The sequence below is a fragment of the Symphalangus syndactylus genome, chromosome 15 (genome assembly GCF_028878055.3).
Source record: "Symphalangus syndactylus isolate Jambi chromosome 15, NHGRI_mSymSyn1-v2.1_pri, whole genome shotgun sequence".
Taxonomy (NCBI): Eukaryota; Metazoa; Chordata; class Mammalia; order Primates; family Hylobatidae; genus Symphalangus; species Symphalangus syndactylus.
Window position 1 is genome coordinate 17437714 of NC_072437.2, and position 27635 is coordinate 17465348.

General features: G+C 40.1%; 2 protein-coding genes across 17 annotated transcripts in view; both read right to left on the bottom strand.

Moving 5' to 3' along the window:
• The window catches only part of ERCC5 (ERCC excision repair 5, endonuclease), a 30825-nt gene extending 11106 nt beyond the window's left edge, over positions 1-19719 (bottom strand). For 2 of the 4 annotated variants that reach the window (XM_063618647.1, XM_055245119.2), the window contains exons 1-8: positions 19182-19719; positions 13198-13373; positions 11634-11749; positions 11133-11219; positions 9096-9156; positions 6754-6897; positions 3150-3357; positions 1762-2835 (exon numbers count right to left, since the gene is read on the bottom strand). In XM_063618647.1, the coding sequence (XP_063474717.1) occupies positions 1762-2835; positions 3150-3357; positions 6754-6897; positions 9096-9156; positions 11133-11219; positions 11634-11749; positions 13198-13373; positions 19182-19269 (1954 nt within the window). In that variant the 5' untranslated portion in view covers positions 19270-19719. Of the gene's footprint in view, positions 1-1761; positions 2836-3149; positions 3358-6753; positions 6898-9095; positions 9157-11132; positions 11750-13197; positions 13374-19181 lie in introns of those variants that run through there. The other 2 variants (XM_063618648.1, XM_063618649.1) reach the window with 2 other exon arrangements.
• Positions 19720-24011: 4292 nt separating this feature from the next.
• BIVM (basic, immunoglobulin-like variable motif containing) overlaps positions 24012-27635 on the bottom strand; it is a 42145-nt gene continuing 38521 nt past the window's right edge. For all 13 annotated transcript variants that reach the window (XM_063618655.1, XM_063618661.1, XM_063618656.1 and 10 more), the window contains 2 exons: positions 26794-26890; positions 24012-25963 (listed from right to left, as the gene is read on the bottom strand). In XM_063618655.1, the coding sequence (XP_063474725.1) occupies positions 25670-25963; positions 26794-26890 (391 nt within the window). In that variant the 3' untranslated portion in view covers positions 24012-25669. The remainder of the gene's footprint in view (positions 25964-26793; positions 26891-27635) is intronic.

Below are 27635 nucleotides of genomic sequence, written 5' to 3' on the forward strand. Positions count from 1 at the left end.
CAGATATCAGTATAAACTCATGGATTTTAGTACAGATAGACATAGAAATATAGTTGTGTGTGTGCATGTATATGTATACATAAATATACTTCCTGGCACTGTTGCTGAAAGGGCCTGAGACAGTTACACCTCAGGATCCATAAGCACACTCACATCCAGCTTGTGGTGTCTAAACCCCATGCTCCACTGAAAGGAACCAGAGCTCCCTGGTGAAATGGCTGGTTCCAGGACCAGGGCAGAGTGAGTACAAGATATGCCTGGAACAGCTTGGCCAGAAAGCAAGGAAAAGCTCAAAATATAATGAAAAAACTGCCAAAAGCCATTAGAAGGAGCCCCCACTGGCCAAAGCTGTGACAATTTGAGTAACAAAGTAAATTATGACAGTATTGGATTATAACTCACTGAATAAAATAGGAATACAGGAGTGTACACTGATTAAAAATAATAAAAATAAATGGGGAGAAGGAAAAGATCTTCCTCATAGGAGGATGTCAAGTGATAATATATAAGGAATGATGGAGTTAGAAAAACCATCATTTGGCAACCCATGTAGTAACAAATTATTCAGGTAAACATCAATGGATGCTAACAAGTGGGTGGAAGTTTGTTCAGGAACATCATATTTACATAGTTCCAAAAATTCCTTTTCCATAAAATACTTATTAATTACAAAAGGGAAATAGTAACTTTCGAATGAAGAAAACTAGCAGATACCAGGAACAAATTGTGTGTGTGTGGTTGATTCTCATTATTCAAAATGGCCATCATCTATGAAGTCTCTGTGAACACTAAATTAGCCAATACTGAGTCATTGCTCCTAAACATATATATGTGCATATACACACATACACATATATAACATATATATGAACATATTTCATATATACTATCTTAAATCCTAAAAAACCACCATCTTAATAGATTCCATTTATTTTATAAACAAGAAACAAAGTTCAAGAAACAAATTAGTGACCTGCCTGAAGCTGCCACACTAACAGGTGCCAGAATAGGGATTCAAATCTGGTCCAACTGGCCAGGGGCCGGAGCTTCTGGCTCTCTCTCCATTGCATAATCCCCTACTGTCCCCACCCTCTGGTCATCTCTTTCAGAGCATGGGAACAAGGCAGAGTGTCACCTTGCTTAACCTCAGCAGGGGACAGTGTGGCAACTCAAGCTTTTCCCCAACTCTGCAAATGTCCACAAATGACCACAAAGACATTGCAGTGAGTACTGATTTTGGAGTTATAAATAAATTTTAGTGATCAGGCAATTTTGCAAATATGGAATCTACAAATAATGAGGATCAACGGTATACATATGTATACAGATTTGGAGATATATGATATACATATAGAGGGCCACAGACAGACCAAGAGAAATTATAAGCTAATGTGGTAACATGCTAGCCACTGAGGTACTGGATGAAGGAAGCAGTGTTTTATAATATTCTTCCAACCTTTTAAAGTTCATAATTATTTCAAAATAAAAAGTTCCTAAAAACTAGAGGGAAACTCAACTTTACCTTCCCCAACTAAGGCACTTCATGCCTTTAAAAATGATAACAAAAAGCAGAGCAACACAGGGAAGGTCAAGATTTCATGACTAGCTCTGAGTCCCTGGGAAGGTCATTTCACCTTTCTTTCTACGTCTCTCGTTCCTCATCTGTAAAAAGTTAAAACGGGACTACACTAAAGGATCTCTGAATTCCTACAGACGGGAAATGCTACCGTTCCAAATTTGTACAAAAGCACAGACACGTACCATCAGATTCACTTTCTTCTGAGTCCATTTCCATTGGTTCCACGGCCTTTGGAATGGAAATTAAATCCTGGCCTGCAGATTCAGTGGTCTGCTGTTCTTGGATGGTTTCCACAAAATTCTCATGCTCTTTAGCACTAAATGACACCACATTTTCTATATTATCTACTGCCTCTGAAAGGACACTTACTATGCTACTTGTTTCTTGCAAACTGACAGGGCCAGTGACTTCAGAAGCAGAATTTGGTTTACATTTTGTTTCACCATCACTTGAAAGAACAGAAGAATCGAATTTGCTGTCACATGGGCAAAGTTCTTTCTGTTGCTCAAGCACTTCAGCATGTGTTTCATTCTTTGACATAGAATTTGTACAAGTTGGAGATGCCGGTGTCAGTTCCCTTCCATTCGGGAGCCCAAGCGCATCACTATGTCTAACCACTGCACTCTCCAGAGGCAGCCGATCTTCTCTGTCCTTAACCATAGACTCATCACTTATCGGAAAGGCTTCAGTCCCCACGTGAACAAGTGACATTTGTTCTTTTGGAACTGAGTCTGTGGGCTCTCTCCCCTCATTAGTGCTGGCTACATGCTCCTCTGCAGAGTTCACACTAGATGACGCAAGTGTTGCAGTAAACGGTATTCCTTTTCCATCTCTCACTTTAAGTCCTTCATCACTGTTCTCGGTGGAGCTGTTTATACGCATTTCTTCTGCTCCTGGCCCTCCCGTCTGCACATCATCCCCAGCACACGCTTTTACATCTTCATCAACATGAAGCACTCTCTGAATGGCTGAAAGAGTCTGGGGTGATATGGAGCCTTCGTCTACAGCAGCAGGTGCGTTCCTCTCACGGGCCTGCCTTCGATTTTCACTCTCCAGCTCCTCTTCTGAGCTACTTCCCAGCAGGGCAGCTTGCATAGCTAGTAAAGTTCTTGGAGAAGGAGGGGTAGCATCAGGCTCTTTCTCTGTCTTCAGTTTTTCACATGGAGATGACTTCATGTCAAAAGACATGCTGTGCATTTTGCTGGAAGAAGGAAGAGACTCTGAATCCACTTCTGCAACTGTCTTAGCTTGAATACCTTAAGAAGAATTAAAACACTTCTCACCATGCAGTTTTACAGTGTGACAATACACTTCTAGTAAGATGAATAAGAGAACACTGGTTCTCATAAATAACTATATACATTTTCATTTAATCGGCAACTAGGAGTTAATTCATTAGCTAATTTTAAAGTGGTTTGGCACTATAGTAGTTAATCCATTAATGGCAGTATACAGTTATTACATAAATAGAATTTCATTAATATTATCCAGGGGTGCTAGTTTATAGAATTCAGAGTCATGACATATCTTTGATTTTTAATGTAAATATATAAATGATGGTGCCTGATACCTTTTATCAAGATGTAATGTGAAGTGTCTTCAGAGACCACTCTCCTTGACTCTACCTCCTTCAGAAAGCCCCCTTCATCTTCATACTGCCTTCGGATGTGTCCTGAATGTTGCTGATTCATTTCCTTTTGGACATGTTCTATGTGCTGGTTCAGATAGTTTTTTTTAAGCAAGCCTTTCAGTTGGTACTGTGAAAAGTCATTGGACTCCTAAAGGCAAAATAAACAAACAAAATTACTGTTTTATATTAAATACAGATATTATCATATTTCCACCCTTTCCCCAACAGGGAACAAAGAACAATTGGCTTTTTTCATTGATGGTAGTTTCATATTATAAAAGTTGAATAACAAGAAAAACTACAGCTTCCTTTTAAAAAAAAATCTTCGAAAGAGTTGGGCAAAAAAAAATCATGAATACTATGGCCAGGTGCGGTGGTTCATGCCTGTAATCCCAGCACTTTGGGAGGCCAAGGTGGGTGAATCACCGGAGGTCAGGAGTTCAAGACCAGCCTGGCCAACGTGGTGAAACCCTGTCTCTACTAAAAATACAAAAATTAGCCAGGTGTGGTGGCAGGCGCCTGTAATCCCAGCTACCCAGGAGACTGAGGCAGGAGAATCACTTGAACCGGGGAGGCGGAGGTTGCAGTGAGCCGAGATTGTGCCACTGCACTCTAGCCTGAGGGATAAGAGCGAGACTTCCTCTCAAAAAAAAAAAATCATGAATACTATTTATGATTTAATCATTATTCGATAAACATGCATTGAGCATGTAATGCATAGCAGTCACTACGACATTTGATTGTGGCTTAACAAACAATCTTCTAGCATGCAGGTAAATATGCAAGTGAAGTGCCCTGCACAACCTTATCCCATAAAAGACACAATAAATCATAGTAATCACAGTTATTAATAGTAATACTTAACATTATAAGGCATTTCCCATGGAGGGCATTTTTCTAAGTGCTTTTACATATAATACCTTATTTTATTCTCACAATCATCCTATGAAACAGATATCACCTCCATTTTATAAATGAAGAAATCGGGACTTAAATAGGTTAGGCCTCCCTAGAGTCACAGGGCTAATAAGTGGTAGATCTGGGATCAAAAGCATGTCGATTTACTATAATTGATTCTATTAACATAGTAGACAGCCCCCGCATCCCTGGGGTATGTTCCAAGACCCCCAGAGGATGCCTGAAACTGCAGAAGTACCAAACCTGATTGTCATCAATCAGAACATGTTCCTCTCCATGTCTTCTACCCCAAAAAGTAATGGCTTTTCCATCTTAACTGAGCACTTATCACATGCTGAGGTCATGACTTTTGCAGTTTATGGTACGACAGCAAAACTTGCACCAATTTCTTTTTCCTTCTTCACAATTTCACAGATAGAAAAGTCATTTTTATATAGATCTGAGCAACCTCAGCCAGCATACGATTTTTTTCTTTCCTTATTAATTCAAGAACTTTCACCTTTTCATTTAAAGGAGGCACTTTACAGCTTTTCTTTGGCATATTCAAATTGCCAGCATCATACTCTTGCACTGTTGTGCCATCATTAAGTCAAGTAAGAGTGACTTGAGGAGAAGCACTGCAATATCGCAACGGTCGATCTGTTCACCGCGACAGCTACTCAGTGATTAACAGGCAGGAAGCGTCTACAGTACGGAGATGCTAGACAAAGGGAGGATTCACGTTCCAGGCAAGATGGAGCAGGAGGGTGTGAGATTTCATCACTCTACTCAGAATGGTGTGCAACTTAAAACTTATGAATTGTTTATTTCTGAAAGTTTCCATTTAATATTTTCAGACCACAGTTTACCACGGGTCACGGAAAACTGCAGAAACCAAAACCCTGAGTAAGATGGAACTATGGTATTATGATTATTACTACTGCTATTATTACCTACCATCACTACTATTATCAACATTACATTTGCAAGACGTACAGATGATACAAAGGCCCAACGTGGATGACTTAGAACATCTCTATCAAAATTACAGATCCAATAAGCTGCTACTCCACACCACCCTATAGTCCACCACTTCCAGGGACTTCATGGTTGCAGAAAGAAAATAAAGAAGAGTAAATCATTAGGGACTGTCTCTCTTTCTCCCATTTCTTCCTATTAGTGTTTACACAACCAAAATTCTACTTCCTCAACTGCCACCCAGAGATCCTTTCATACTCAAGAAATAAAATGCCTGATAGACAGACTGAGCCTGGATTTTTCTCCTGAAATAAAAATCAATTTACTTCTGTCCTTTGTATATCCAAAGACCCAAGAATGTCACTTCTGTGCACCTTAGTGTGTGCTACTTCACATTCTTTGTGGGCAACACAGGGAGTGATGAGAAAAGAAATGTACCCTTCCTTTTTCATATTTCCGCTAACAATTTAAGCAATATTCAAAAATTGTAGAAAATAAAAAAACACTCCATCTATGCACTAAGACCAATGATGCTGCGAAACTTCTATTCTGTCCTACAGTGGGTGAAAGGAGAACTATGGTAGAAATAACAGGTAGTAGCAATAGAAAGAGAAGAAGAACTCACTCACTGGCAACTAAGACAGGGAGTCATCAATAGTAACATGCATTAAGTATCAACGGTAGCATGATCAGGAGACATATTTGCTAGCACCCAACCACACACACCACCTCCACTCTAGCTTTCTGGGCCTGCCGAGCTACAAGATGTTCCAAGGTGAAGAAGCCCCATTCCCACTGTCCAGGAAGAGGGGGAGGGAATGTGGAGAGCCAATGGCATCTCTAGGGTTGCAGCAGAGGAAGACATACCTGGAATTTCAATTTAGAACTTATTTTTCCACTGTGATTAGATTCTATATTACTATCAGTTTTTATAGACAATGTATATTATAGGTTACAATAAATTTTATGACCTAACCTAAGAATTGAGTCAGTAAGCATCTACTGGACACATACCATGTGAAAAATACTGAGCTAGGCACTGAAAATACAGAGGTGAGCAAGATAAGCATGTTTTGGAGCTAAGAACTATAAAGTGACATTACAGGGTGCTGGGAGAACAAAGACCAGGAGAAAAGACCTAGTCGTGGGTCAAAAGTCAAGAAAAACTTCTTAGAGTAAATGTTTATAGGCTCGAACATATAAATATACGATGCTTCTTAGAATCTCTGAGATACAGAAATGCTGTTTACAGTTAACTGAGATATCATGTAAGTATTGCTTATCGGCCGGGCGCGGTGGCTCACGCCTGTAATCCCAGCACTTTGGGAGGCCGAGGTGGGCGGATCACAAGGTCAGGAGATTGAGATCATCCTGGCTAACACAGTGAAACCCCGTCTCTACTAAAAATACAAAAAATTAGCCAGGCGAGATGGCGGGCGCCTATAGTCCCAGCTACTCGGGAGGCTGAGGCAGGAGAATGGCGTGAACCCCGGGGGGCGGAGCCTGCAGTGAGCCGAGATCGCGCCACTGCACTCTAGCCTGGGCGACAGCGAGACTGTCTCAAAAAAAAAAAAAAAAAAGTATTGCTTATCAATTTTCTCTTCTTCCTAATAAAAAGTTTTGCTGAAGTTCTTAATTCTAAGCATGAATGTACTGTTGTGTATTTCACCTCTGGCATTGCTTCAAATAATGTTCTTCTGCGCTTGGTGAACTCTTTCATATCAGTCAAGATTTCATGCTTTACTTCAGGAGGCAGGCTGCTGAAGTCCTCAGACTCAATATCTATCGCTTGAGGATTATGAAAGAACTCTTCCTGTAAAGATAAAAACACAGCACCATGAAATTTACATTTCGCACACTTAGTTCTATTCACCATTAGGGATATGTATTATGTTTATATAATAAACACAGTTCTACATAATCAACAATTGGCTAAACACAGTTGCATATAATCTGTGACAGGCAACAAAGTGAGGAGGCAAATTAGGGAATGTAGCCATTCACTCTTTAATTCATTCAAAAGAAAAAAATACTTAGCAGGTACCTCTAAGGCACCAGGCACCGTTCTAGGTGCTAAGGTACTGTGAGATCAGATGAGGTGCCAGATAAGGTCCCTGCTCTTAGGAGTAGAGGAGAGAAGACAATAAATAAATAAATAAATAAATAAATAAACAAACAAACAAACAAGATAATGGTAAAATAAAGCAGATTTATCTGATATGAGAGTGATTACATGAACAGAAAGTGGAAAAAAAGATTTATGTGATAGATAAAGAAGACCCCACTAAAAAGAGGATGTGTGAGCAGGGACTTGGAAGAAATCAAAGAGCCTCACTGAGGACAGAGCATTTCAGGCTGAGACAACAGAAAATGCAAGAAGCCAAGACAGAATGAGCCTTAGGAATTCAACTTTTCTCAACTTTAACTCATTATCAAAAGTACTTTAAAATCTTTCATTAGTAAAAAAGATAAGCTAATACAACCTGTTGTCCTGCATGTCTGTATGTTACATGTGTACGTACCAACCAGCAAACATGTAGGACAGACCTGCCACTGCACTCAGGGTTTCCTGTGCTTTCCCTCACTAATGCTCCCATCACCCCTATCAGGAAGGCATTGATATCAATTTCGTTTTACAAAAAAAAAATAAAGCCTTAGAGAATTTAATCTGTGTAAGATCACACAGCTAGTGAACAGTGGAGCTTGGATTGAATGCAGGTCTTTCTGACCACGAGGCCCATGGTCTTAACTAAGATTGCTCTCACTAGCTGCATTAACAGCACAGCACCTCCACAACCTGAAGGATCTCGAGGTTTTAGCTCAAAAGTCTTCTACCTGATATAACAAAACAATATGAACAAACAAGAAATAGTGAATTTGGGAATCAAAAAATGCTATCTGTGACACTAAGAAACTTGAAAAATGTCTATAAAAAAACATATATATACAGCATAATCTCAATTTGTAAAAATGTTACTCATGAAAATATGTGTGGGACACTCTTCTTGTCTAACTCTCTGCCCCTTCCATAGGGACTGGCCTTAGTAACTAGCTTCTGAGGAACAGGATGTGGTGGGAAGGATGCTACACAACTTCCACAGCTAGGTCAGAAAGGCAACAAGGCTTCTGCTTAGAACGTTCTCTTGGGATGCCCACCCTCAGAACACAGTCACCATGCTGGGAAAAAGCCCAGGCCACGTGGAGAGGCCACAAGTAGGTGCTCTGGCACCGGCCACATGGAAGACTGGCTGACAGCCAGCATCAACCACTGCCCACGGCAGCAAGGAAGCCTTGTTAAGTCACTCCAGCACCAGCTACAGACTGGCTGCATCTACACAAGAGACCCCAGAGAGAACTGCCTGGCTGTGCTCATCAACCCCTGGAACCCAGACAGATGATGATAACAAATGATGTTTTAACCACTAAGTTACACAGCAACAGATAACTAGAACATACACACATATGTGTACACATATATATCTTTGATACATATATACAAATACAGAGGTATTCAACTATATGGGGCAGGTGAAGAATGGATGAAAATATATCAAAATGTTACTACAAGTTATTTATGAATGATATGTTTTCTATATTTTCTATGTAAGCACACATTACTATTGGTTGGTTGGTTGGTTGGTTGTAAAAGAAAAATGGCTTATTTTGAATATATAGATGTGCATAATGGCAAATTCCATATATATATATATACACACACACACACACATGTATAGGTGAGTATTTGTATACATACCTGTACACATATATATGTGCACAAAAAATGGCGTGAGCCCAGGAGGCGGAGCTTGCAGTGAGCGGAGATTGCGCCACTGCACTCCAGCCTGGGCGACAGAGCGAGACTCCGTCTCAAAAAAAAAAAAAAAAAAAAGCCATCTGTCTTTACTTTTTATCAGGAACTTTCATAGTTTGATATGCCTCATTAATATTCATTTTCATGTCATTCATCTCAAATAACAGAATACATTCTGAATTCAAAAATGATCTAAATACCTGTAATGCTTGTTTTTGATTCATTCTTTCTTGCCATTCTTTTTCATCTTCCTCTTCTGAACTGAAAGTCAAACATACTTTTACAATATCTATGATTTTTAATGACTCCTTACAAAAATACTTGTATGCAAGGTGCTGCTCGTTATAGGGGCTACAATGGTGAATAAAACAGCAAGATCTGTGCCACTACCGGTCTCACAGTCTGGCAGGGGACACGTGTAAGTAAGCAATTAGAGAGGGATCTAATAACTTCCACCACAAGGGAAGGGCAGGTCGCTAGAGATGCAATAGGGAGTCACCTCACCCAGTTTAGGAGTCACGAAAGCTTCAGGATCTCCTGCAATTACACTGGTTGGAGTTAGCCATGAATAAGTGAGAAGTCTAGTTGTAGGGAGTGGGAGGTTCATGGAGAAGAGTGTTCCAGGCAAAAGAACTAAGTTTTATAACCATATAGAAACAAGGAAAAGAAAGCCTGCCTGTGGATGATGTGAAGAAAGGAAGGGATAAGACTGGAAAGTGTAATTAAGGAGTTAAAGTTTTACCCTAAAGAAATGAGAAGCTGGCCGGGCGCGGTGGCTCACGCTTGTAATCCCAGCACTTTGGGAGGCCGAGGCGGGTGGATCACGAGGTCAGGAGATCGACAGCACGGTGAAACCCCGTCTCTACTAAAAATACAAAAAATTAGCCGGGCGTGGTGGCGGGCGCCTGTAGTCCCAGCTACTTGGAGAGGCCGAGGCAGGAGAATGGCGTGAACCCGGGAGGCGGAGCTTGCAGTGAGCCGAGATTGCGCCACTGCACTCCAGCCTGGGTGACAGAGCGAGACTCCGTCTCAAAAAAAAAAAAAAAAAAAAAAAAAAGAAATGAGAAGCTAAGCTGAGTGTGGTGGCTCATGCCTGTAATCCCAGGCAGGTGGATCACTTGAGGTCAGGAGTTCGAGACCAGCCTGGACAACATGGTGAAACCTCATCTCTACTAAAAATACAAAAAATTAGCCAGGTGTGGTGGAGGTGCCTGTAATCCCAGCTACTCCGAAGGCTGAGGCAGGAGAATCGCTTAAACCCAGGAGGCGGGAGTTGCAGTGAGCTGAGATTGTGCCACTGCACTCCAGTCTGGGCAACAGAGACTCCATCTCAAAAAAAAAAAAAAAAAAAAAAGAAAGAAATGAAAAGCTAGAAAGTGTTTAAAGTAAGGAAATGACAATATCAGATTTGGATTTTAAACAGACTATAACACAAAACAGAGATTGGGCTTGGTGGGAGGAGTTATTACAAAGAGGGTAAGATCAAAAACAAAGACAGAAAGAAGTTTAAAAGCTAATAATGTAACCTGGAGAAAAAATAACGGTGGTAGCAATGGAGACAAATAGAACTGAGCTGATACAAAAGCTAAGTTTGCTCTTGGGAACTCCTGGGAAAGGAAGAGGTGGAGGGAAGGACAGGAGACAAAGGCTTCTGGTTCTTGTCAAGCTTCTGGTTCTCCACCTTCACTTCAAACACAGAAGCCACCAACCATTAAGAGACAGACAGAGGAAGTGGAGTCCAGAGAGAGGCTGAGCAGAAAGGGCCAGAGAGATGCCGGGGGAGCGGGGCAGTGTGGCATGGTGTTTAGGGCAGAGAAGTTGAGCACACTAAGAAGTGCAAAGCGTCTGCTAGATTTAGCAACAAGAATGTCATGGGTTGTGGTATTTTCGCATCATGGTGAGAGAGACCATATTGGATTGAAAAGCAGCTACAGACAGCATGTGTAACCAAAGTGTAAGCAAAACTAAAATTCATGCCTTGGAGAATTTTAAATCCACAGCCCTGGCAGAAGTTCTTTAGAATGAAGAGGAATAAGAATCATGAATCACCAAAACACAAAGAATAGTAAATAAAAAACTTAGTCTTTGAAAAATATTCTGAAAGGTATAGAGCATGCCTATTTCAGATGCATTAAGAAATGTTCACACGCCTTATCATGCAGATAACACATCAAGGTTTAAATGTGTCTGAATATGGCAATGACTAAAATAATATTCTTAAGTAGTTAAACATTTACCTGTGTTTTTCTTCCTCTTGTAAAGGAGGCAAAACATAGATATCGTTTTCTCTTCGAACTTGCGTAAGACTGGGTAGTGTTTCATCTCTGGAAAGTACACAAATCTTTAAACAGATTATGCAGACCCTGCTCAGGATGGTGAACAGGGACCTGACCTGGCTGCCCTCAGGCCACTGCTGTGGAAAATAAATGCAGCCGAGAGAAAGGAAGGAACCGTGGCGGGGCTGCTCACCTAGAGTCAAGAACAGCATAATCAAAGTAAAAAGTGTACATGATGCAACACGACAGCTTTTTTTTCTCATTAGCAAAGTTGATTCTCACAGAACGGAGAATTGCCACAACTCCAAATTACCAGGTCAAATGGCAGCCTACTTGTCTCATTTCACTCTCTATTTTCTGTTGAGAGTCAAAATTAGATAGGGAAAGAGAATCGCAGGAAATCAAGACAAAAATCACTTTTTTAAAACTTCATCTCTAACATGACTATAATTTTCCTCTTGCCTTTTGCTTCTGAAGGCAGTTTTGATGGCTTGTCTTTTCAAAAATGTTTTCAGAAGCTTCTCTGTCGTTTTCCTGGAGTCACTGGATGCTGAGTCCTTTCTCTGCCTTCTCTTCGCCTATGAGAAGAAAGAATGTAAGATCTCACTTCAGGATATTAGACCACTAGAAACATTGCTGTGATTTTATTTCCCAGAGAATTTGGTTTGTCTGAGTTTTCAGACTATGGCTGCTTTAGCATTTCCTCCTAATTGCCATATCAACGAATATCTTCAGGTTGCTGCTACATAATGGACACCCAGAGTTTCCATCTATTACTTAATGGGCTACTATACAATATATTTGGGAAACTATTAATTTACTTTCAGTTTCTTTTAAATATCCTTTAATATGCCCCAGAAGTGGAAAGCTTAAATGCTTCCCAAAAGGAATTATTTATTTATTCTATAAAATGTCACAGTGACACCAAAAACAATTTCTAATATTGCTTTTTATAAACATGCATTACTTACATGTAATTCGGCCCTTCAATATTCAAGATTATATATCATAAGAAATTCTAAAATGTATAGAAATATCTTGTAAGAAATTCTCAAGTAGTGACAAATGGATAGTCCCTGTGCTTATGGCTGAATATCGGATGAAAATAACCAAGATATTCTCTTTTCCTTTCTAATCCTTCCACAAAGTACCTGATTTACAGTATGCCTCAGGTAACTGAAAACTGCAACATTCAAGACTAGACACACTTACTGAGGCAACAAAGGTCCCCCAGCATTTATAAAACCTTACTTTTATCCCATATCCTCACTTAATTAGAGAGTATCTGTCTGGTATGATTACAAAGTCATCACTTCATTACTTTGGTATTTTCAACAAATAAAAGTCATATATCCAAATGGGTGCTGTCATTTGGACTGTTTAAACATTATTTTATGTCATTTTTTTAGAGATGGGGTCTCCCTGTGTTGCCCAGGCTGGACTTGGGCTCAAGCAATCCTCCTGCCCCCGGCCTTCCGAAAACATTTTTAAAAACTACTTCCAGAACAATAAAGCAGCAACTCATTCTCACTCTTCTATATCATGGTCAATTTCCTTCCTAGATAATCCACTTTAGTTACCACTTCGCACCACATAACATTGCTTACTCCTAAAATCCAATTCCCCTTAAAAGAAGGCTTGCTATCACGGAGGATACTTGATCTCAGATTCAGGGAGGCACTTCCCAAAGAGGGTTTCCACAGTGTTCTGAGTGATGGCCGCATCCTTGAAATAAATATAGAACACTTAACAAGATCCTCTAAGGGCAAAACCCTCAACGGCAAGGTTTTTAGTAGTTAGTTTTATTTAAAAGTTAAATTTTGTCATTGTACCCATGATGAACTCTCATAAAACTTTTTAAAAGAAAAATTAATTGTTCAAGATAAAAAAGTAGATGTAATTAAATTATGTGTCAAAATAAGTCTGTTTCTAAAATTCTAAAGAGAAAACAAAAATTTTATGTGAACTTTTCTAAGAATGCAGAAAGAAAAAAATTATTTGACACCAAAAACTCTATGACACTTACCAAAGTCTGTTTCTTCAATAGTGGAGCATCCCCATCAAACACAAAAATAGGACGAATTCGAAAAAATAAGAGTTTGCAGAGCCGATGAAACAAAGTGAGAAGATGAGGATTTTCTATTGGGTCCCCATGGCGATCCCGAACTCCTTTAAGTGCTTGGTTTAACCAAATGCTAATATCTGGGAGAATTGTTAATGGAAAAAACTCTGGAATTTTTCTGTTCATCCTCACAACTTCAATTTCCTAATAACTGATATTATCCAAACGTTGAACACTAAATATTTATCACTATTCATTTAAAATTGAAAAACATTTAGCTCTCATGGGATCTACCTAAAGTCAGTTAACTTTAGTTGAGCTCTTGTTACCCCTATTCACATACAGAATTTGAAAATCATACAAAGACAGACACATCCTTTTAAGAAGTCTCATTGCAAAGAATTGCTTCTTTAAAAAAAATAAGTGATTGCTGAAGAATTTTCATGAATTAGCACAAATTTTCTGGAGGACAATTTGACAATTCAAATTGTGAATTGTCAATTCACAATTTAAAAGGTGAAAAAAACTTTTTAAAAATTTGCAGTCTATTTTACCACTTCCAGACATCGATCCTCAGAAAATCATCATGGATATATAATGAGAGTTATTTACAGAATGCTTGTTTATAATAATGAAAATATAAAAATCAACTTAAAAGTTTTACAGCAGGTCTTTTTAAAAAACTAATCATAGGCCGGGCGCAGTGGCTCACACCTGTAATCCCAGCACTCTGGGAGGCCGAGGCAGGTGGATCACAAGGTCAAGAAATCAAGACCATCTGGCCAACATAGTGAAACCCTCTCTCTACTAAAAATACAAAAATTAGCTGGACATGGTGGTGCATGCCTATAGTCCCAGCTACTCAGGAGGCTGAGGCAGAAGAATCACTTGAAGAATCACTCAGGAGGCAGAGGTTGTAGTGAGCCGAGATCGTGCCACTGCACCCCAGCCTGGCGACAGACTCCGTTTCAAAAAAAAAAAAAAAAACGAATTATGGGAGACCTATTTGCTAGAATACCAAAAAGCCCTTAAAAATGGAAGTTGCAGGAACATGTATGATAAGGAAGACAGTCATTAAATATTATTAAAGATAGTAAAACAGGTTGTAAAAATATATAAAGTATAACTCCATTTTCTGATACAGTATATATGTTAAATATAAAAAAACTAGAAGTTCGCACACCAAAATATTAAGATATTATGTCTGCTGAGATTAAACATAATTTATATTTTCATCTTGAAGTTTTCTTACATTTTTTAACTTTTCTAAAAGGTGCTTCTCAAAAAATTTTATATTTGTACAAAAGAAAGAGTGACACCACGCTCTGCTGGTTTTCCTGCTCTCAGACTACTTGCCAGCTCCTGTAACACTGTTAAAGTATTCACTTCGTCAGTGATCTTTCTCAGGTCTTCTTTCCTCCTGTCTGAACTATCAACCTCCACTCCCCTCCACATACACCACGCACTGACTCCATGTGTATGTCTGGCCCAGAGTGCTCTCCTGACCCCAGAACAGAGAGCCCAGATGACATCTCTACCCCATGCCTCACAGACATTTCAAACTTAACATGATCAAAACTGAACTCCATGTCTTCTCCACTCAGCTGCTCATGCCCCCATCTCAGTGAATGTCCCTGCCATTCACCCGAGGCAGAATGCAAGGTATCGCCCCCTATAGCTATTACCAGGTCTATCAATTCTACCTTCTAATATATCTTGAAGGTATATACTAGATTTCACCAAGGTATCTTTGGTGAAAACCGTCCAAAGCTTCCCACTGCCTTCAAGATACTATCTAAAACTTCTTCTCCTGGTCTAGGAAGCCCTGAATGATCTGGCCTCTGCTCACTTTCTGCCCCTGGGCTTTCCTCAAACCCTGGAAATCACTAAGCTCCTTCCTGCCTCCAGGTTCCTCTCACATGCTGCTTCCTCTGCCTGAACAGTTTCTCCCTCTCTCCGCCTAGTTCTCTCCTACTCTAAGGTCTCAGTCCATGGGTCCCTTCCTCAGTCTAGATGAAGACCTCCTCCTTATATACATTCCTATTTAAAAAATACATTGAGGCCGAGTGTGGTGGCTCACGCTTGTAATCCCAGCACTTTGGGAGGCCGAGGCAGGCAGACCACCTGAGGTCAGGAGACCAAGACCATCCTGGCCAACATGGTGAAATCCTGTCTCTACTAAAAATACAAAAATTAGCCAGGCATGGTGGTGTGCACCTATAAGGCTGAGGCAGGAGAATCGCTTGAACCCGGGAGGCGAAGGTTGCAGTGAGCCGAGATCATGCCACTGCACTCGAGCCTGGGCGACAGAGGGAGACTCTGTCTTAAAAAAAACAAAAAAACAAAAAAGAAAAGAAAAAAAAAAAAAAAACAGAGAGAAACCTGGACTGATACTAATATTTGCAGGTAAATTTCTAATACAGGAAAGAACATTGAAGGAATCCCTATCAAGTTATTTCTGTTTTTATTATGTGGCAGCAATTTTTCTATGCACTGGCATATCCAATGCACTGAACAAAACACAGTATTGGCCCTATGGAGGTTATACTCTAGCAGAGAAAAAACGCAGCCTGTGTGCTCCATGGCTTGCCCAGGCAATTTGTGCACCGCACTCGCTTTCACAGGGACTCTTACACACAATAAATATCTGCTATTAAATAAGTTGAACAGTTTAGTATTTAAATGAATGTACATAGCCTAACTTTTACTAACATAAAAAAAAGTAGGCCCATCAACAATTAACTTACAAAACATTATGTAACAAAATACCTAGTGGAAAGCAAGCTACTGCTATGCTTATTTCTATAATATTTAGCAATACCATGGGCCAGGCATATCCAAGACCCTAGGGATAGGCACCAAACAATTCAGCCATGAACAAAACAGAGATAGTCCCTATCTCCACGAAGCCAGTGCAGCAGGACAAAAGGAATGGCAGGAGGTGATACAGCCACTGGGAAGTTTCTAGAATGTGATTTAAGGATAACTTTGATGAACATGTGAAGAACAGATTATACGGAAACCAGTTCTAAAATGAGTTACAATAGCCCAAGTTAACGCAGACAGTAGTGGTGGAGACCATGAGAAGAGGTCGGATAAAAGATACATCTCAGAGGTAGAACTTGGTGTTGATGCACATCTGTCTTGTATTAGATTGATGTTTCTGCTTGCTACAAGTATAGTCTGGAAAAGCCATGGAGCTCACTATTACATAGGATTAAATTAGTTTCTACTTGGCCTAGTACTTTAAACTTTAACTTAAGTGAGGAAATCTAGTTCCAGATCAGTGGCTCTCATCCCTGCTATCCATTAGAATAGGATATGAAGCTTCTGAAACATACGGATTATTAAACCCCATGGGCCTAAAATTCTAAATCATAGAGACTGAGGTAGGTCTTCTTTTATTTTTTATTTTTCAATTAACTACAGGTAGTGCCAATTCTCAGCTAGGGTTGAGAATTTTGGCTTGAATTCTTAGAGATGAAATATGTAAAATCAGACGATCTGAAAATATTCACATAAATTGTTAGACAAGAGATATGAAAAATGAGACAATCTGAAAATATTTGGATAATTTGACTTGTCTAATTTCAGTAAGTTTATATATGCAAAATTAAATTTCTGCGGACAGAAAAGTTAAAATCTGCAGCAAAGCCAAAAATCACTTTAGGTATAAGACCCAAAGACCAATAACATTTCAATACAAAAAATAAATTTCTTTAGTTCTTTAGTTAGGTGACTTAAAATGTAATTAATCTCCATTAGTATACATAGCCTAAAGAGATGGTAATATCTTGCTAATACACTTAAATGCATCTTACAAACATTAAAATCTGTTAAGAGACAAAAGTGTAACTTAATTCTGCATTATTTGACACAGATATTTAGACGGTATAAATAAGACACTAAGCTATATAGATGGTTTAAAGACCAAACAATTTATTATAGAGATACAAGAGTAAATTATGAAACTAGTATAATAACGGGTAAGTTTGTCATTAACAAACAATAGAATAAAATCTAAATAATTTCAGGTGTCTGAACTCCCATGAAAATGAAATAAAGCAAAACCAATTGTAGAACAAGTAATCAGATATACTCCTTTGACATAAACGAGGTTATTATAAATATATGAGGTTGTCATTATGACTAGAATGTCTTTCACAGTCCTCTTTATTTATTTATTCAGAGACAGGCATGAACACGGCTCATTGCAGCCTTGACCTTCTGGGCCCAAGCAATCTTCCTGCCTCAGCCTTCCGTGTAGCTGGGACAACAGGTGCAGGCCACCACGTCCAGCTAATTTTTTAACTGTGTGTAGAGACAGGGATTCACTACGTTGCCCAGGCTGGTCTTGAACCCCTGGACTCAAATGATCCTCCTGCCTTGACCTCCCAAAGTGCTGGGATGACAGGCCTGAGCCACTGAGCCTGGCCACAGTCCTCTTTAGTAATTCTTCACAAGGGCTGCTACATAAAATGATCTAAATCTTTGCTGAAGTTTTAAGGGTTCTTGTCATTGAAAACTAACCTTTACCCTTTATTTCTGAGAAAATCTAGACTGCAATGATACTGACGAACCGCTTGAGGGCAGCAACAGCGCATATGCTCTAAAAAACAAAAAACAAAAAACAAAACAAAACAAAAAACCCTTTGGCTTTCCCCAATTCAAAGTACCCTGTATAAAAACTTTTAAGCCAAAAATCAATTACAGATGTATTTAAAGATTATTCACTTGCAAAAAATGATAACAATCTCATTATGTTTTAAAACTTATCAATGTAGTTTTATTTATAAGTTTTGTACCTACTGAAGAATTAGGGCTCCACAGTCATGGACTCCTTTGCTGAACGCCCACACACTCTTGCACTCCATTTCCCGTCCCCAATCCCCCCGCAATCATTTACAGGACTCCTTCCACAAGCCCACGAGCCCCTAGACTCATAGATCCCCATTTAGGAAATTGGTGTAAGGTATCACCAGACTCTGCGCCAGAATACTCAAAAAAAAATGACTACGTAACAAAGAAAAAGATAAAAATTTCAAAAGCAATATCACGTTTTGCTAATGAAAAAAGAATTTAATTCCAATGACAAACAAAACCAGCCAAACATGTACAGAAACAACAGTCCTTAAAAAGTCAATTAAAAAAAATTGGTAAAACACCTGTCCACACTATCCTTCCTCTAAGAAACATAAATGGGGCAAGACTCAAGCAAAACTAATGGTCGAAGTCTACTCTTCTCTCCTTACTGACCTCCCGGACGGGATAATAACTTTAAGATTTACTGTATTAATCGCGCTAAACTTCTCTCATTTAGGTAATTTCTTTATTCCTCATTCCAATCCTGTGTGTAGATACTATCACCACCTCTACTTTGCAGATGAGAGAACTAAAGCAGAGAGGAACATAAAGCACTGCCACAAAGTGACAAACCAGGATGCACAGGCCGCTAAGACTGCAAAGCTGGGGAAAGCAGACACGGCGGCCCTCCTCATCACCCGATTCCGCACTCAACCTACCACGGATCAAAAATATTTGCGGTGGAAAAAAATAAATAAAACATACCAATAAAAACTAGGAAAAATTTAAAATACAGTATAACAACTATTTACAGATCACTTACATTGCATTCGGCATTACAAGTAAGCTAAAAACTTTTTAAAAGATTACAGGAGTGCGTAGTTTATATGCAAATACCACGCCATTATATAAGGGACTTGAAGGAACTTGACCATCGTGGTATGCGGAGGGGGGGTGGAATCAAAGCCCCAGGGATACCGAGGGAAGACTGTACTTAGAAAACCTAGTGACAGAGATTCTACAGTGACCCAGACCCCGACCCAAGACCACCATCCTGCAGATGCCATTGTGCCCAAGGCAGAGCCCCACGAGGAATCCAGCCCCGAATCCGTGCACCCCAAGTCCCAACGCGGCGTTAAGGATACCAATAGCCAGGATCTTCCCTTCCAGCGCCTCGGGGCTGACCTGCCGCCCGGAGCACTCCAGCAGCTTCCAGAGCCCCTGGACCCCCATGAGGCGGCTGCGTCCTCAGAGCGGACCCCGACAACTTCTACTCTAATTCTTCTACGACGGGCTGCACCGCCGCCTAGGACGCCGGGAGGAAGCCCTCCCTGCTCCTACACAACAAAGATGGCAAATAATACAGAAGCCACGGTTTTCCAAGCGGGGACGGCACTAATGGGAGCGCATTAAAGCGGAGAGACTCCGGCTGCAGCACGTCCCAGCAGCTGTCACCTCCTCCCGGAAGAAAGGTCCAGAGAATGGCCGTTGGCGGGGAGGGGCAGGGCGTCGCCTCACCCAGCGCTTAGGCCCAAACGTCTGCGCCTCTAATGGACGACCGGGATGCAAGGGCCACGCAGGCGACGGAAACAGCCAGAAGATGTCCCTGCGACAACGCTCCCCTTCGCTGGTGGGTCCGCAAACCCACGAAAAATGGGCCCGCTCGGTGTCCGTCTAATACGACGCGTAGGGCGGAAGCCCCGCCTCCGCACATGACGTATATTTTCTGCGCTCGCAGCACTCCGGAAGTGAGAGGTTTAGCCCTAGTGTTGAGCTCTTGGTGGTTACCTGCTTCCGCCACGCTGGCATCCTGAAGGCATTAAGCATTAAAACAACGCGCAAAAGCGCCTTCTTGGTGGGGTAACGGGTTTTTGTTTTTGTTTGAGACAGGGTCTCACGCTGTCGCCCATACTGGAGTGCAGCGGCGCCTTCTTAGCTCACTGCTGCCTGGAACTCCTGCTGCCCGGAACTCCTGCTGCCCGAGCTCAAGGGATTCTCCCATCTCAGCCTCTCAAGTAGCTGGGACCGCAGGCGCGCACCACTATGCTCGGCGAATTATTTTTGTAGCAATGAGGTCTCCCTGTGTTGCCCAGGCTGGGAGGTGACGATTTTCTATGCGTTTTTTTAGTATCGGTTCTCACCTTTGCGCCGCCAGTTGTGAAGATGCTTAAAGTGTTGTTTTACACGTGAAGAGACAACCGAAAGGTGGATGCCTTCTTGGTTTTGTGCTATTTATTTGTATGCTAGCACGTAGTAACTAAAGAATAATAAAATTTAAAGCCTGTGAAAATGTTGGGGTCCCAAAATTACTAAGCGAAAGGGAAAAGTCAAGCTGGGAACTGCTCAGGGCAAAACCTGCCTCCCATTCTAGTCAGTCATCCCTCTGCTCACTGAGATAGATGCATATTCTGATTGCCTCCTTTGGAAAGGTTTATCAGAAACTTGTATTCAGCCATTTGTCTGTCATCTGCCTGTGACCTAGAAGCCCTCCCTGCTTCCGAGTTGTCCCCACCTTTCTGGAAGGAACCAGTGTACTTACATATATTGATTGATGTCTCCTGTCTCCCTAAAATGTATAAAACCAAGCTGTGCCCCGACCACCTTGGGCACATGTCATCTGGACTTCCTGAGGCTGTGTCACTGGTGCGCATCCCTAACGTTGGCAAAATAAACTTTCTAAATTAACTGAGACCTGTCTCAAATTTTGGGGGTTCACAAGCCTTAATCCTTGACATATAGTTTAGTTTTCTTCAGCATCTAAAATTTATAATGCCACGGCTTGTAGATCAGAAACGACTAGAAATCAATTAACAGAGTAACCCCAGGAAAGGCCACAGCTCTGGAACCCTCAGGCCAAGATTCAAATCCCCCCATCGTGCCTCACTATGGTGTTTAGCATTCCTGAAGTCACATTTGTTCAGAATTTGTGTCTCCATCAGTAATCAGGGCATAAAACCAACCTTGCAGACTTGAGTAAGGATTCAAGGTGTTACATGCAACGCACTAGTAACTACTCAATAAATACTATTAGCATGCATATTTGTACGAATTTGAACTAAATTTAAACTCAGTGAAAAGGCTGATTTAAGGGAGCAATTTTTTAAGACTTCTTTATAACAGAAGTATATGGGAGATTGATTGTTAATTTTATTTTTTTTGACAGGGTCTCACTCTGTCGCCCAGGCTGGAGTGCAGTAGTGCAATCTCAGCTTACTGCAACTTCCACCTCTCGGGCTCAAGTGATATTCCTGCCTCAGCCTCCGGAGTAGTTGAGATTACAGGCCCCCACCACTACGCCCTGATTTTTTTTTTTTTTTTTTTTGAGGCAGGGTCTTGCTTTGTTGCCCAAACTGGTGTCAAACAATCCTCCTGCCTCAGTCTCCCAAAGTGCTGGAGTTACAGACATGAGCCACCATGCTCTGTGGAGAAATCCATTTTTAGCAAAACCATTTCTATGCCCAACAAGATGATTCACAGTGGCCATGTTTGGTTGACCTAGTCACAGCTAATTTGCTACAGGAATGATCCTGACAAAGTGTTTTTTGCATTTCCTCCATATGTAAAGTAATCCCCAGAAACCGTTCCCAGTTGTCATTTACTGAGAGTAATATGACAAATACTGTTCAGTATTTGTCTCTTCCCCATGGTAGACTGTAAACTTAGTGAAACGAAGAACGATTTTGTTGACTGCTACATCCCCCACTCCTGGCACTTAGCAGTTCTGTAAATATTGCCTAAATGACCTCTTAAGCCTCTAGTCTAAAGCTCTCCAGTGCACCTTGCAGTCTGCTGAAAGAATCTGCTTGGAGGTTAGGCTGATAATTCGTTCAGAGCTCATCCGAGACATATGTTGCCTTGTGTTGTGGTCTGAATTGTGTCCTCCAAAATTCACTTGTGGAAGCCTGAGTACCTCAGAATGTCACTATCTGAAGACACAGCGTTTAAAAATGATTAAATTGAAATGAGGCCATTAGGATAGGCCCTAAATCCAATTTGACTGGTGTCTTTGTAGAAAGAGGAAATTGGGCCACAGGGAGAGACTCCAGGGATGATAGGCACAGAGGAAAGGCCATGTGAGGACACAGTGAGAAGGCGGCCCTCTGCAGGTGAAGGAGATAGGCCTCAGAAGAAACCAAACCTGCCTGCTCCTGGACTTCCAGTTTCCAGAACCATGAGAAAATAAATTTCTGTTGTTTACGCCACCCTGTCTGTGGTGTTTTGTTATGGTAGCCCTGAGAAACTAAGACCCTGTGATCCTAGGCAAGTTTCTTCACCAATGAAAGCCTCAGTTTCTGCCAGTAAAATGAGAATGCCACCAACATCTTGTTGTTGTTGTTGTTGTTATTGTTGAGCTATTGAAGAATTGACCTGGTAATGGTGTATTATTTAGTTTGTTGAGTGAATCGCTGGTACAAGAAGGGTAGGAGTGTTATGGGTAAAGTTGAGATGCAGAATGTGATGGATCCTAGAAGAGCTGCCTGAGCCCCTCCAGTCTGGGAGAAGACAATTTGGGAAGTATTGTAGGTGCTGCACCAACTTGGCCTAATGATGGCACACGGTTCTTTAACAGTAATAGCAGTAGGGAAAGGAACTGCTGCAGAATTTGATCTAAATAAACTTTTATTTTTTTCTGCCCGTAAGCTGGGTAAAAATAAATAGCCAACATAGGCATTTGAGTATTGTAAGTGACTTTTAAAACCAAAGCAAAGGCTGGGCATGGTGGCTCATGCCTATAATCCCAGCACTTTGGGAGGCCAAGGCAGGCAGATCATTTGAGGCCGGGAGCTCGAGACCACCCTGGCCAACATGGTGAAACCCAGTCTCTACTAAAAATACAAAAATTAGCCGGGCATGGTGGTGCATGCCTGTAATCCCAGCTACTCGGGAGGCTGAAGCAGGAGAACCACTTGAACCCGGGAGACGGAGGTTGCAGAGAGCACCACTGCACTCCAGCCTTGGCGATAGAGCGAGACTCTGTCTCAAAAAAATAAAGCAACATTCTTGAATATGAAATATTCTTTTGAAGAAACAGCAACTAAGGGGTGCATATGTGATTTAAAAGGAATTAGCTCCTTAAGATGCTATCTAAAGGGCTCTCTCTAAAGACTCTGAATAGTAAAATTCACATCTTTTGGAATAATAGCAAGCTCTTAAATAGCACTTTCTATCTACAAAGCACTGTTCTGAACACTACATGTATTAGCTTATTCTTCAAAATCATTTATAAAGTAGATACTATTACCCCCACTTTACTAATGACGAAATAGGCACAGAAAAAAAAATTAACCATAACTTGCCTATATCACTACAGGTGATACAGCTTGTAAGTGCAGAGCCAGTATTTGAACTTTCATTGTATCTATGGGGATTCCTAACAGCTGACCAAGAAATCAAATATCAAGGGAATTTTACTAATCTTCTAAGAGAAGTATGCAGTAACTCTTGCTTACAGCTTCTGCGGGAAAGATAATCTCACTAAACTCAAACCTCATTGTGCTCTTAATAACTGGAAAGCCAAACTTGGAAGCCAAACTTAGAACAGGTCAAGACTTTTATAAAAATTGATTATGGTCAATAGTCTAAATAACTCATCCTCTTCTACTAGGTGTCTCCCTATCCATTAATTTCTTATTTTATTTTGCATTTTTCTCCTTTCCTCTTGGTTCTTCCTACCTACCTCTTCTCTGAAATATTCAGTTGAACTGTATGAAATTGCTGATATTCAACCATTTTTGACCTACAAAGATGACAACTTCATTTGGTTCAAGCTAATAAAAGAATCAAATTTTCTATTTCCTATTAAATTAGAAATCTAAAATTACAGTCATCATAATGCATATTGTTTCATTAATTATAAAAGACTCAAGATGGTTTCTTATAATGTACCAGTTGAGCAGAATTGACAAATTATCATGTACTTCAAAGACATAACGGTACTTTCTACCTAAAACAAAGGTTTAAAAACATTCATATAATTAAAAGTAGAAAACAAAACTTTATTTGATGAAAACTTTTTTAAAAGTTCCAGTATGAAGTAACAAAATCAACAACCTACAAATCTCTTTCAGTCCTTTGCATTTCAAGCAAAATATTCTCTTCAGAAAAATGACCATTTCATAATATATATCCCCTTCTGTAGGCTAGGCATGTATGAGTGAACAAGTGGATATAAAATTCAAGAAAAAAATGAAAATATTTTAAAAATAAAAATCTGAACCTTTTCCTTGAGGTGTATTGCGATATGGTTACCAACACATTCAGCACCTTGTAATCACCAAGTTACTGATTTGAGTCCTGGATCAAGACCCTAAAATTAAAGAACAAGAGATCCTAGTCATTTGTGAGTCACAGGTTGGCAGCAGAAGAAAAACCGACAGCAACTAGAAGAGCTCAAATACATGAAATTCACACTTCTGAAATATTTAATACTCACTTCAAACAGCTAATTGTCTATATGATTTAAAAAAGGAAACAGCTCAGAGTCTGGAATATGGGTAGTTGTCCTCTGAGTGACTTGGGCATTTCTTATGCATCTTCAGTACTGTTATCAACATATGACTCCATATTGAGAGAACAATCAAATATCAGGAAATCTCATTTCACAGATAACCTTGGGTATAGAAACTTAAGGTGCCAATTGTTCTTTTACTTTATCCCTAAGGCAAACGTCATCTAGACTTACAAAAGCCTTTCGAGATCTAAGGTTCTTGTCAATATTTGATTATTACAAACTACATCAAGAAAGTCAAAAAATCTAAATCAATGCAATAAGTCACCCATTTGCACCAAAAAAAAAAGGATCAGTTTCTTTTTTTTTTTTTTTTTGAGACAGAGTCTTGCCCTGTCGCCCAGGCTGGAGTGCAGTGGCGCGATCTCCACTCACTGCAAGCTCCGCCTCCCGGGTTCACGTCATTCTCCTGCCTCAGCCTCCCGAGTAGCTGGGACTACGGGTGCCCGCCACCACGCCCGGCATGTTTAGTAGAGACGGGGTTTCACCGTGTTAGCCAGGATGGTCTCGATCTCCAGGATCAGTTTCTTGAGTCTTTTCTTTTGCCTCTTAGTCAGAATCCTAAGAACGTAACCAGGAAACAAATGAGGCAAGCAAGATCCTGCTATAAATCAAAGAACTACTAGACTCATGAAATAATTTTAAATGCGCGTTAACCATGAGTGAAAACTAGAAATTGACAGCCCCAATTTTTTTTTTTAAGGGCAGATGGTACTTTACATCTTGGTCTTAGGAATAAAACTATCTGTAACAAATGTCTAGGGATCGAGTCATTAAAAAAGTTACTTCATGCTTAAGTATTTCAAATCTTGATGCTATTAAGTGAATTTGTGTTTCACTTATTTAAACAACCGTTGTAATTTTATTGAATTTTGTGAAAATTTCTGTCCAGATTATATACTCTTAACTTGAAAGGACAATAATCTGTGCTTATCTGCTTATATATCTGAAATCACCCATCATAATCATATACACCCTTAGTATCTGGAGAACTACAAGGTTATTTTTTATACCACAAGATCTGCTCCTATTTAATGTAGGCTTACTAAAATCTTCTACTGTCTTTATACAGTCCTGTATATAGCAGTTTCATATATAATGCCAGCTGTTCAGTACCAAGCATAGTCAATCATTCCCATCGTAATCACTGTAACCCTGGTAACCACTGTTCCTTCTCTCATGGATACTAGACATCTTTTTCCATGCCGAGTCCTGATGGAAACTAGCACTGAAAGACCGGCCCAGACGCCCATGCTGCTTCTTGGAAATATTGTCTTCACTCTCAGATTTGGCAATTCCCTGGGCATGTGTTGGAGGTTGTGATTCTTGTCTAATGGTTCCAAATGGAAAGTTCCAAAGGCCAAATCTTTGCCAATTAAGTCTCTGGAATGCTATGATACAATGCAAATTTCCCCCAACCTGAGAAGAAAAAAAAGTTGGGTGAAGAAAATAAAGGGAAATTAATTGTACTAATCTGTAGGTCCCTATGAACTCCCTTGTTTCTTTTTTTACTTCACCTGCCTCAAAATGGTACTTTCCTTCCAGGCACCATCAGAGCACCTTATCCTGCACCTTTTCTAACAGCTGCCTTTACAAAATATAACAATGCCCACCGGAGCCAAAACACCTTCCTCCCCGTGCCTCTCTACTACTCACTCCCAACACATACTAGAGAACTTCCCCATCTGCCTAATTCAAACACCAAGATCATTCCTTTTGCTCTCTCTCCTATTCTTCATATAGTTATATGAGTAAGATTGCATCAATGGGATATCATTTCCTGAGAGCCTCTCCCAAAGCCTTGTTTGTACACATGACTCTGCCACAAGGCCACAGTTAACCTGGCCCAAGCTGGGCTAAGACTATGGAACTGAATCCAAGACAGGTCAGTCTCAGTCTAGACTTCATCCAAAATAGATACATAAATTGAAAGATGATGATCTTAAGAAGAAAGTAATCAGACAAAAGGAGAGCTAAGAACAATATATAGCCCCCAAAAGAGTGAAGCAGACTATCAGCTACTTGGCCCTTGCTATCATTCCAATACCTGCTACCATCTACCATTCCTTTAAGATTCCAGGTTATACTCCTTGCCCTTGGGTTTTAAAGACAGCCCTGTGTCCTTAAAATAATTTTCACTCCTCTATCAAATATAGGTTTCTGTTACTTACAACCTAAAGAGTGCTAAGTAAAACACTGCATTTTGGTCAGCTGGGAAATGCCTTCAAACACAATGGTGTTCTTCTTACCTTCTTTGTTTTCCTATACTGCAGTCCCCTCTCTAAGTGCCGGATATCCAAGTATTCTGGATTTTGAGTGTTTAGATCAGTAACAATATCTGCCCATCTATAGTTAAGAAGAAAGGATAAAGCACAATTTTCTTTAGGTCCAAAGTATCACTGCAATGGAATTTTTCATGAGCAAGTTGCTGCAATATTATCACAGCAATAATTGGCAGTAATTCTCTTATCTCAACATTGTTTCATCCACTAAACTGTAATAACTTCTAGTTTTATGACAATTCTGTTCATCCAACCATTGCCAAGGTTTTCAGTATACAATTGGTTACCCTTCCTACAGAATAAATAAATACCAACATGTTAGATGACATCCTTCAGGCTGAAGCAGCAATATGCTACATTTCCTTTTCAATTACAGTCAAGTCCACTTTTAAAAGAATGTAAGGTTAATATGTCTCTATTAGGAGACAACACAATTGTACAGAAAATTCAAGGGAATTACAAAACAACTACTAGAACTAACAGGATTTGGTAAAGATGTAAGATTCAAGGTCTACGTAGGAAAATCAATTGTATTTTTGTATTCAACCAGCAAATAATGAGGAAATGAAATTTTTTTAAAAATCAATTTACAATAGCATCAAAAAGTATAACACACTGAGGAAAACCTTTTTATTGCAATATCTTTTTTAAGTTTTACTTCAATTGTTTTTGGGGTACAGCTGGGTTTTGGTTACATGAATAAGTTCTTTGGTGGTGATTTCTGAGATTTTAGTGTACTCATCATCCAAGCAGTGTACACTGAATCCAATATGTAGTCTTTATCCCTCACCCCCCTCCCAGACTGCCCT